This window comes from Scophthalmus maximus, chromosome 2 (assembly GCF_022379125.1).
Source record: "Scophthalmus maximus strain ysfricsl-2021 chromosome 2, ASM2237912v1, whole genome shotgun sequence".
Lineage (NCBI taxonomy): Eukaryota > Metazoa > Chordata > Actinopteri > Pleuronectiformes > Scophthalmidae > Scophthalmus > Scophthalmus maximus.
Window position 1 is genome coordinate 31,180,001 of NC_061516.1, and position 11,120 is coordinate 31,191,120.

An 11,120-nucleotide genomic window follows, 5' to 3' on the forward strand; every position below is an offset into this window, starting at 1 on the left:
AATAGATGTGAATTGACAAATTAGTTTTAAAGCTATGACAGTCTCTCACCCCTAGAACATAGAAATCACAAAATATGTGTCTAGTCCAACTGATTTCTGTCAGTCTTTAGTTCCAGTGTGATCCCAGTACACTGTACACTTAACGTTTCCATTTCAACCAACTTCCCATTATTTCACCCCCATTGGCACTATAATATATAATATATGGATATTTTTTCCCTAATTTCCCATGTTGGTTATTCCTGGAGAGTTGAAGATTCAGTCTATTTAGCAAACATGTGATCCGTCATGTTACCTTTGAGAGAGGCTTTTAAAGCTACTCTCACAATCTGCTGTGGAGGAGGACCTTATTTGATAAATGTGCCTTATTAGTTGCCAAGAGCTTCTTCAGTCTTTAGTTTGTACTTTTGTGTGTGTCATTGTTAAACATCTGATGATTTCATAGAAGACCCGGCATCTTTTCGGTCCCTTTCTGCTGTGTTGGCATGTTCCTACTCCACTGAGGCCAAATCCTTCATCCCACCAGTGTGAACGCCAAGAAACATTTCATCTCTTGTTCCTCTGAAAGTTGGCCTAATACCTCTCTATTACTCTTACTGTGTGTGTGTGTGTGTGTGTGTGTGTGTGTGTGTGCAGATGCTGCTGGAAACAAACATGAAACATGGCTCTCCTGAGAAAAAGTAAGTGATACGTGTAATGTGACTGATTTCAATCACTTCATATGAGCGTGTTCATGTCTGTGTCCTGTTTCTCTTCGTGTGTGCTAACAAGCCCGGTGGTTTGCTGGTGTGAGGTTTACTTTGTGGTAAAAGTGAGGTTCAGTAGGTGGAGCGGTGAAGGACCCCAAGCTCTCCCGGGGGATGGTAACAGGAAGCATGCGGCCTTCATGCATGTGCACAATGTGTTTGTGTGTTGGGGAGGGCGTGATTAGGTCACCAGATGACAGGCTGCAAGGAGTTCAATTTCACTGGGTGAACAACACTTGGACTGAATGCAAAACTCTTGCAGGAGTTTGCTTCTAAAATGAAATTATGCACACACAAAAAAGAAAAGATGCACGTTTTAAATGTGCAATAGCGGGTTTTCATTTAAAAAGCGGCAGTCATTTTAATATTTTAATTACACCCAGCTCTAAGACTGACTAGGCTTCAGTAAGAATGGTTCCCATCTGTGCTTCGCAGATAGAACAATGTCCAGAATTAGTTATGGCACCTGGAGGAGCGGCCTGGTTTCAGGTGGTATTTGATTCTCTCTTCCCTGGTGTCTGTCCGTCAGCTGGTGGAAACACTCGCACTCAGAAAAGGACGACTCAGTGGCTCTGCGAGGAGAAAAATCACGGGCCCGTTGACACATTATGCCAATGTTTAGTGTGTAAGTGATGGAGCATCGGCGGACAGAAGTCGAGGCAGAAACACTTCTGTTGATGACTCGATTGTTTCAATGAACAGTTTCAAATGATGTTTCTCCCTTTGCGTTTGAGGAAATTGATAATAGGCTTGTTTCAGTCAAGGCCAAAAAGTCATGGTCAACTTCACTGTAACGTCACAATGCTCTTAAAAATACACATTTCTGGCCATTGTATTTGTATATATCTCTGAAAATTGTTGAAAATAAAACTGTATAGAATCTTTCTGTGCACACTGGGCGAGTGTAGGTGAAGGACTGACTCACCTCTCCTCGTGTTTCAGTTAATCATGTCCTCATGGTGCTGGTGGTGCTGATGTTGTGCCTGCTCCTGCACAACACTCTGTTCAGAGCCCCCGCTCGGACCAAACTCTCAGGTACATCCACACAGGTTGTATTCATATTTTTTAGTTTTATATACGTTGTCTTTTTATGCAATTGGTGGACAGTCACGCCGGTTGTCATTTAATTTGAACTGTCGTGCAGTTGTCGAAAGTTGACAGCTTCTTCTATAATGAGTAACTAGTGAAAATCACAAGCAGAGACAGCGTTGTACAGTAGTGGGTGGGCCGTTTTATGCATTACACCATGTCGACTTGTAACGCCCCCTCCCCGACTCCTCTCAGACCACCGGAGGGGCCGTGGGAACGCAGCTCGAGGTCCTGCAGAGAGAGTGCCGGAGGCCGACAGTGTCATCCCCGTCATCATCTGTGCATCCGAGGAGCGTATGGGTGGAACCATGGCAACTATCAACAGCATCTACAGCAACACAGACGCCAGCGTTTTCTTCTACATTGTCACTTTCCGCGATGCTGTGAAACTGACGAGGTTTGTCACTTGTTCGCTAAAGGTACAATCGGTATATGGATTTCTGTAAATGTATTGGTTGACTGTAATTGTTCCAAATATGGAAGGGACCCGACATCACACTGTTACTGCTTATCAGGGTTTCCCCTAGTGGTTTTTCTCTGGCCTGGTGAAACTCACGAAAAACTAAATCATAAGGCACTCATAAAAAAACTTCCCTCTCATTGAACTACAGAAATGTTTTAATGCCTAAAAATAAGCTGTGTAACCTTTGCAAAAATGGCAAATCACGAAGAAAGTGGGCATGATTGATTGCTGGACTCTATCCAGCAATGCTATTTTTCGTTTCATTTTGTAATTAAATAAATGCGTACATTTCTATATATATACAGAATGCTCATCATGGTGACCCTCATGTGTATTGACCTCATCTGTCGTCCTCTGCCTCTCCTCAGGCAGTACATCGAGAAGACCAAGCTGAAAGGCATCAGGTATAAGATCCTGGAATTTAACCCCATGGTTCTACGTGGAAAAGTGAAGCCGGACTCCTCCCGACCTGAGCTGTTACATCCGGTGAGTTGCAGCAGGACAAACAGCTCGGAGAGAAAGCTACAACATGAAATCGCTGAAAAAACTCTGATTTGTTTCGCAGCTCAACTTCGTGCGCTTCTACTTACCCCTGCTTGACATCAAGCACAGGAGGGTGGTCTACTTAGACGACGATGTCATCGTGCAGGGTACGTACAGTATGTGTGATCATGGCCATTGTCCTATGAATATGCAAATATTGGTCATTGTAGTGTAGCCACGAGGTCTTCAAATCCTCTGAAAAGTCCGTTCTCATTGTGGGTTCACTGGTGGTGTCAAGAGTAGTATCAGCACGCTGTAATTATATACCAAGCATTTTAAAACTGTAGGCCCCGGGACGTCCCGTGAGAATTTCATGTTATACATCCAGTTAGTGACAAGCTCATTGAACCTCTCAAATTCTTATTGTGTGTGTTCATGACAAATATGCCATATGCTGTCTCTGTCATTTAAGGTATGGGCACGGACAAGTGTTTAGCTTTTTAATGCAATGCTATATTCCAAAGGACTTATTGAAATGTAAGGCCTTTCATTATGTGTAGTGACACATTATTGTCTATAACTGTGCCCAGTGACTGAGTCAGTGTCAGATATGAAAGTGATACATGCATGGCTTTGAGTCTGAAAATTTTTATTAGTTTCACATCCATGCACATCAAACCCACTGTTTCTCTGTCCAGAGGTGAATGTCTCCTTTAACCATCACTTTCATATTAGATAACATAGTTGTGACAGGTAGAGTGGAGAGTATTTGCATGTAATGTACTTTTTGTCACTCAACAAAAGTTTTCCATGCTTTTAAGGAGACATCAAGGATCTGTTTAACATCCACCTGAAGCCCGGACACGCTGCAGCGTTCGCCACCGACTGCGACCTGCCCTCCACCCACGAGATGGTGCGCAGCATCGGCATGCAGGTGGGGTTCTATCTCTTTTATCTCATATCTTGTAGGATAAACTGCCAGTGTGAGGGTCCAGTGCCATTAGCATTTGTCAAACCAGACACTCAAATATTCAATTTGATGTTATAATTAATGCCAGGGTCTTTGTTTTGGACTATTGGAGAAATGAATTCTGAATTCCTGAAGAGCCACCCTTTTCTCAGTCGTGAACTTTTTCTAAAGACTCAGCTTCTGCCACTGAAATACGTCCTCTCCTCTGAGCTCGTCCCCTAGACAACTTACATGGGCTTCCTGGACTACAGGAAACAGGAAGTGAAGGACCTGGGCATCAACCCCAGAGACTGCTCCTTCAACCCCGGAGTGTTTGTGGCAGACATCAGTGAGTGGAAGAAACAGAAGATCACCCAACAGCTGGAGAGGTGGATGGAAGAGAACTTCAGGTAAGATAAATGGAGAGCAATAGGACGGGCGGGCAGAGAGGGTCATCTGGCAAGAACCACTCGGTACAATTGTAAGATCAAAACTAACAAGAATCCAGACTTCCAAAGTTTTACTTTTATTTTACATGTGTGATGTACAGTACAGACGTTCAGAAATATGATGTATCATTTTCATGTGGATATTCATTTACCTTCACGTATGTGGTGACTTGTGTCTTGATCACAACCACATGCAAAATAAGTTGTGCCCCTTCATTGCAATTCAGCCTTTAGTTAGCACCGTTTTAAATCTGCTTTCCTTTTTTAACATGGGGAAGATAATTCTTTCATTCATTTTTCACTTATATTTCATGTATCAAGGCTGTAATAATATCTGTCTGACCAGCAACCCCTCCCCCTCTCTTTACCAGGCAGAACATATACAGTAGTGCCATGGCAGGAGGTGTGGCGACCCCGCCCATGCTCATCGTTTTCCATGACAAGTACACAACACTGGACCCGCTGTGGCACGTCAGACACCTTGGTAATATCATCACTCCGCCATGCTAGTTCCCAATGTGTCTAAGAAATCTTAAACTTATCTTAAACAAGACCTAAGCTAAAATGAAAATGATACCTGTGAAAAAGAATTGAGAAAACAATTCCTCCTCTTGTGGCATATATTAGATGAAACAGCTGTGTACATGATATGAGCAGAGTGTTCTCAGTGTATATGTCTAACTACAAAACTGAAAACAGACTGGAGATGCAGCCTAACTGCAGTTCCTTAAATAGCAAAAGGTAAGAAAATGTATTCCTATCATAGTCTGTGTATGAAGATGGTCAACATGACAGTGAAGCCAAAACACCTCAATCGCCCCCTGGTGGCTGGCTGCAGTATAGGTCTTATACCATGCCTCTTCCATGTCGATGAGACATGGACCATGGACCACAGCGTTTCTGTCATTGTCAGGTAGTTGTTATCACACGGATGTGTGTTCAAGAGTTCATTTTTCAGGTACGTTTGCTTTTAATTAGCTATTTGATGCTATAATAATGGGGGGAAACGTCGTGATTGACAGGTGATTCTGACTCGTGGTTGGTCGAGTGTGTGAATCAGCGGGATTTTGGTTTAAAAAAATTAATTCGGCAGATTATAAATACCTGAATCATTACAAATCAGTGTATTAAAGGGCCCATATTATGCTCCAGGCACCTTTTCAGCTGCCTCCACGTATATCTGGTTATCTGGGGTGTCTGCCAGCGCACGGAGAATGAAAAGAAAACAATGAGTCGCTGATTCGTGGTTTGGGTTGATCGTGCAGACGGTCTGTAGACGAGCCGTTCACAGCCCGGGCGTCAAGTGACGTAAGTTGACTCCTGCTACTGGGGCGACCACGCCCCCAACCTGAGCAGCACCTCCCCCTTGAAGTGCGGAAAAACAGATCGCGTCTACGCCATCATTTTCTCGCGGCTGCCGGCGGTCGGTTGTGACAGTCGCGGCTGCCGGCAGACATCGCGGCTCGCGGCTACCGGCATTGTGCTCTGTGTGTAATTATGGAGAACGTGTTCGCTGTGCCTCCCGGGTCTCTACGTCGTGTATGTGCCTTGTTACGTGCGACTGTTGTCATGGCAGCGCAACGCCGTAGTTGCGCAGCAGACCCGGGGAGGAGCGAGGAGGAGCTTTGGGGAACACGAAGGGAGGGGGGCGAGGAGGAGCGAGGAGGAACACGAAGGGAGGGGGGCGAGGAGGAGCGAGGAGGAACACGAAGGGAGGGGGGCGAGGAGTGAGCAGGAAAGCGCTGGCCTGGACCGTAGTCTCACAGGCCTGTTCATACAGACAGAGGAGGGGGCTGTGTGGCTTGATCCTTGAGGTGTTTTGACATGGAATGACAAAGACATGTAGTTCACACACCTGAAAACCAATGTAACTTTAAATTGTTAGTCTTCTCCAGCAGAGGGCAGCATAGACCTGCTACAACCTCTCATCAAACCTTTCTCGCAGACGTTTTGAGTGTGAGGACAGGAGGTGATCCCAGAGGAAACAAGTCCTTAAGAGGTTGTTGAAGATAGAGCGGGACGCCCCTGCTGTGATAGCTCTGGGTATTTCCTTCCACCATTGGGGGACCACGACAGTTTGGACAGTGATTGCCTTGGCAACGTGTTTATTGGAGGAGAATGAGCATGAGCCCGTATGAGTTCAGGTAGATGGGTGCAGAACCAGAAGTAATCCTGTGGGCAAACATTAGTCACTTGAATGCCTCTCTTGTTGCCACAGGCAGCCACAAGCCGCTGTGGCCACGGTGCTGCTGGCACAAGCTGATGATGATAGCCTTGACAGTCATCCTTCCACGGAAACAATCATGATCTGATGGCCACAAATACTAGTCCGCTGAGCCATTCGATTCATGTGCTGTGCTTGTGTCGACCAACTTTGTACTGAACTGAATGTCCTGCATCAGACTGGACAAGCCACGGACTGAACTGTCAGAATCAGCACTGACTGAGGTGAAGAAGTGCATACTCAGTTTGAAAAACTAACCAACTGAAAAATGTCATTCACATCGTAAAGGGAGTCATTTTGTTTAGTTGCAAGTCGTGACTAAGGGCCTCATTATTTCTGCCACATATTGACACAGAGAAGAAACCTGTGATGTTGTCTGTCCAGGCTGGAGTCCAGATGCCCGCTATCCAGAGAGCTTCCTGCAGGAGGCCCGGCTGCTGCACTGGAACGGCCCCTTCAAACCGTGGAACTATCCTGCCGTTCACCTGGACCTGTGGGAGAGGTGGTTCATCCCAGACCCCTCCGGAAGATTCTCCCTGGTTCGACCTGACGTAGACAGCTGAGCTACCTGAGGTACCTCAGGTACCTGAGGTACCTGAGGTACCTGGACCGCACCACGTCTGACCCCCCGGGAGGGGGGGTGCACAGTGAATGTAATGTACAGTGAATTGAAATCAAATGTTGGTCAAGTCTGTATTAGAAAATGTGACTCATCTGTTGTCTCAAGCCTTAGAGGTGCAATGGTGACCGTTACCTGTTCAGATATTTTCAAATATCATTCGCAGGAATTTGGTCAAAGTGAAAGTGAGAACAGGGACACGTTTTTTTCCATTTTGTTTTTCTTTGCAAACTTGAAATAAATTCTCTGAATTTTTTCCACTTTCTCTGATCTCTATTTTAAGATGTATTCTGCAAATGCGTCACTGAAAGGTTAGTTAGGTAGTAAACAGAATGTCCCCCCGGAGACATCCTCATGAAGACAGAGAACGACTGTTCATTCCACATTCATTTCATCCTCAGGATGGGGTCCCTTAACATTTCCTGTAGCACTATCAAGAGTTTAAAATGTCAATTTCTCCACATGCCTAATGAGCAGGTCATGTTTTTTGCTTAATAGCAAATGACAACTAAATAGTGAAGATGATTAACGTTACTTACCTAACACCAGCTTGTTACAGTAACGCGGCCATTTTGACCATGCTGACATGTTAGCATAGCTAGCTCACAAGTGGCCTGGATCACGGTGAGTGCTGGGGGGTCCGGGGGTCCCAGTGGTTCTCTCACCATATAAACACACAGGGGCCTGGTGGTCACTAGTGGCCCTGGTGTTCAACTTCCTTCGGAAGTCTTGGGCCAAGCACCGCGTGCGGTCCGAGGCTTGGAGGCCCCCCGGCAGAGCGAGGCCCCGGAGCACTGGCCCCACTGGCCTGGTCCATAATCCAGCCTTGACTCACAGCTCTGCTGTATAATACGAGCTTTTTTGCCAGAAACCCTGGAGATCTTCATTGTGAGCAGTCTGAATCCTGTCTGCTGGGTCTCGGCTACAAGAGGCATCACGTCCGCCATTGTCCTCAAGGTGATGATTCACTTTTTTATTGTCTGTGGAAGAAGCCAGGTGACGTGGTATGAGGAGTATCAAGATATACAAAGCAGGTGTTGGTGAATGAAAGGGTCGAACCTTCACTTGAGAGACTGTGGTGTTGAATCCCAGGTTTTATTTGTTGACTTGATATTTTCATATTTTTCTTTTTAAAAAATCCACTTGGCTGTGAGGACAGGCAGGTGAAAACATAAACCTTTTCTTCACTTGCCTGTCCAACGATCCTGGTAAGACTAAAAGCTTTTCAGGTCCTGCTCCACTTGGAGGCGCCACAGAAGATGTCAGGATGTGAACTCGCTGGGGAAGTCTCTGAGGGGATCAGAGAATGTATTTAATATATCCATTGTCATGAATATATTAAATACATTCTCTGAGGGGATCAGAGAATGTATTTAATATATTCATTGTCATGAATATTCAACCGTAGACAATCCTTCTCCCTTTGGGTGATTCAGTCTGTTTGTTGGTTGATTTATTGTTTCCCTGGTTATATTTGGTAGTTATGAACTTTTAATTCTAGCTCTACTTAGTCTTACCGCTGATATTATTGAATTGGAGACAATTTTGAATTTCAATTTTTAGATAAACATAGAAATAAGAAACCTGCCATGTAAATACATGCGACCTATTCATATTACTGTTGGTTCTCGTGGCCTAACACTTTTAGTTGCTTTTGTTTTTTTTCAAAATCACTGAATTGATGTAAATTGTCAAATACTCAGACAATACACAAGACGTTCTCCATCACCAGTGGAGAAAATGCAGATGTCTTTTATTCTTGCTAACTTGTATCGATTGCCAGTTTATGGAGATATTCCGTGGCGGAGTGTTGTCTGAATTTAATTACGGGTGAATACTTTTCAAACTCAAACAAACAGTGGGGGTCTGCACAGTCGGCCTCTTACCTTTTCAGATCAAGACATTCTTTCTGTCTGACGTCACAGATTATGGTCCTGAATCTCAGCCTAGGATTTACTTCAGTGTGTTGCTCTGTTGTCTGAGAAGACAACAACTCCAATCTCATGACTGATCAAACATGCTCATCTACTATTGGCACATAATATAAGTATATTGTTTTCTTATTAGTTGAGGGAGTCCTCTCTTTTTATGTTTACGCATTTCAGGAATGTTGTTAAGGACATTATTCAAGTACTGCGTCTGAACATCCATCTGTTTGACTGTGTGTGTGTGTGTGTGTGTGTGTGTGTGTGTGTGTCTGTGTGTGTGTGTGTGTGTGTGTCTGTGTGTGTCTCTGTGTGTGTGTGTGTGTGTGTGTGTGTGAGTGTGTGTGTGTGTGTGTGTGTCTGTGTGTGTGTGTGTGTGTGTGTGTGTCTGTGTGTGTCTGTGTGTGTGTGTGTGAGTGCCTGTGTGTGTCTGTGTGTGTGTGTGTGTGTGTGTGTGTGTGCGTTCAGAGAAAGAGCGGCTTTGCAGCATCACTAACCTTCACCCCTCTTGGAATCTGTTGTGAGGGCTGTTGGACGTTGGCAGTCGGCACTGGCGTGTATCAGAAGTGGAGGTGTGTGTCGTCTCACGTCACCGTGACGTCAGAGTTCAAGTTGAGGTTGTTGTCGAGCTGGTGGCCCGTTACACATCACTTTGGAAGGATGCCAGTGCCTGAAAGTTCTGTAGGATCCCAAAGGAAACTTATAGGGCACCGAGCTAAACATCTGCACCTGGACTGTCCATAGTCATATATTTAAAAAAAAAACTAGATTAGACACGAGATATATATGAGATTCTGTCTCACAGCGCAAAGTGACTATATCTGTTGATTGACGTGATCAATACCTTTGACTTCATGTTTACTGAACTTCACCAACTCAAAGCTCGCCCCCTGAGCTGCCCCCCGGTCAAGGCAAACATCTGCACACACTGTGGCAATCGAGCTCGCTCGGTTCTAAAGCAATGGTTGAAGGGTTTTGAGAAACGCCTATTTGGTTTGTTGCCAGGAGGCGGCTGAGACGGTCGAACTCGCTCGCATGTTTGACCGACACACAGGAGGCTACGGCCAGAAGCCGACTTGCTTTGCCTGGAACAAAAGCACCATGAAGACAGAAAACCAGCTGGAGCGGACAGAATCAACAGGGAGTTACGTACCGATTGTACTCACCCAACAGATTATGTTCTTGGAGAATAAATCACATTTCTGCAGAGATGTATGAAGACTGTTATCTACATAGGCCTTGTTGTGGAGAGCCATATGCATACAAGGTTGTACAAGCTGCAGGAAAATCCCAGCTGACATTGGGCGGGGGGCAGGGGGGGGGTCACAGTCCATCACAGGGCCAACATACTGTACAGAGACAAACAACCATTCACTATCACATTCACACCTACGGCCAATTTAGAGTCTCCAGAATCTGCATGTGTTTGGACTGTGGGAGGAAGCTGGAGAACCCGGAGAGAACCCACACAGACACGGATGTAGTGCTTCACAAAATGGAGCACCTGATCATTTGGGTCTTTGTTCCAAAGACAAGGAACCGACTGGAAAACTCAGAATCCCAGAATGCTTCACTTATCACACCTTGGTGTGAACTCTCCTCCAAGCTCCAGCTGCCATTGGTCACTGTGTGCCCCAGACCCCAGGGGGTCATCATGCGCATCCATCTTTTCACGCTCTTCCTGCCTCCAACTTCAAGGAGACATCACTCTCTTCTCCAACCTCTCAACGGAGAGCAAGGGTTTAGTTCCTTTTTCACCGCCAGCTTGTTTGTAGTACTTCTTAGACCTTTGACCTTTACGGCCACCTAGTCTGTGTACTCACACACACACACAGACACACACACACACACACACACACACACACACACACACACACAATCTCAGACTTGTATATATTTCTTTTGTTAGATTAGATATTGTTGTTTCAACTTGTCTTTTAAATAAATGTTATTAAATATGGTCTATTTAATGTTGCATAAGTGTGAGTATTGCCAACCTCTGACCGGTAGAACTTCAAATCCTTCAACCTCTGCTAACTACCAAGGTGGTGATTCTGGTGGTAATTATTAATTTAATTATCAATCAGAATTCCAAATACATAGTTAGCATATTGTAATTGAGACTAAATCAATTGATTGGCTATCATTACCCTTCCTTTGAAGGGTGGTGCCC

At 45.0% G+C, this 11,120-nt stretch overlaps 1 protein-coding gene across 2 annotated transcripts in view; it reads left to right on the plus strand.

Moving 5' to 3' along the window:
- Positions 1–7,278, plus strand: part of glt8d2 (glycosyltransferase 8 domain containing 2) — a 9,075-nt gene extending 1,797 nt beyond the window's left edge. The window contains exons 2-11 of one of the 2 annotated variants that reach the window (XM_047330597.1): positions 637–680; positions 1,689–1,781; positions 2,031–2,232; positions 2,667–2,784; positions 2,864–2,948; positions 3,603–3,715; positions 3,974–4,140; positions 4,551–4,663; positions 6,788–6,968; positions 7,005–7,278. In XM_047330597.1, the coding sequence (XP_047186553.1) occupies positions 662–680; positions 1,689–1,781; positions 2,031–2,232; positions 2,667–2,784; positions 2,864–2,948; positions 3,603–3,715; positions 3,974–4,140; positions 4,551–4,663; positions 6,788–6,966 (1,089 nt within the window). In that variant the 5' untranslated portion in view covers positions 637–661 and the 3' untranslated portion in view covers positions 6,967–6,968; positions 7,005–7,278. Of the gene's footprint in view, positions 1–636; positions 681–1,688; positions 1,782–2,030; positions 2,233–2,666; positions 2,785–2,863; positions 2,949–3,602; positions 3,716–3,973; positions 4,141–4,550; positions 4,664–6,787 lie in introns of both variants that reach the window. The other variant, XM_035627001.2, reaches the window with a different exon arrangement.
- The last annotated feature ends 3,842 nt before the right edge of the window (positions 7,279–11,120 follow it).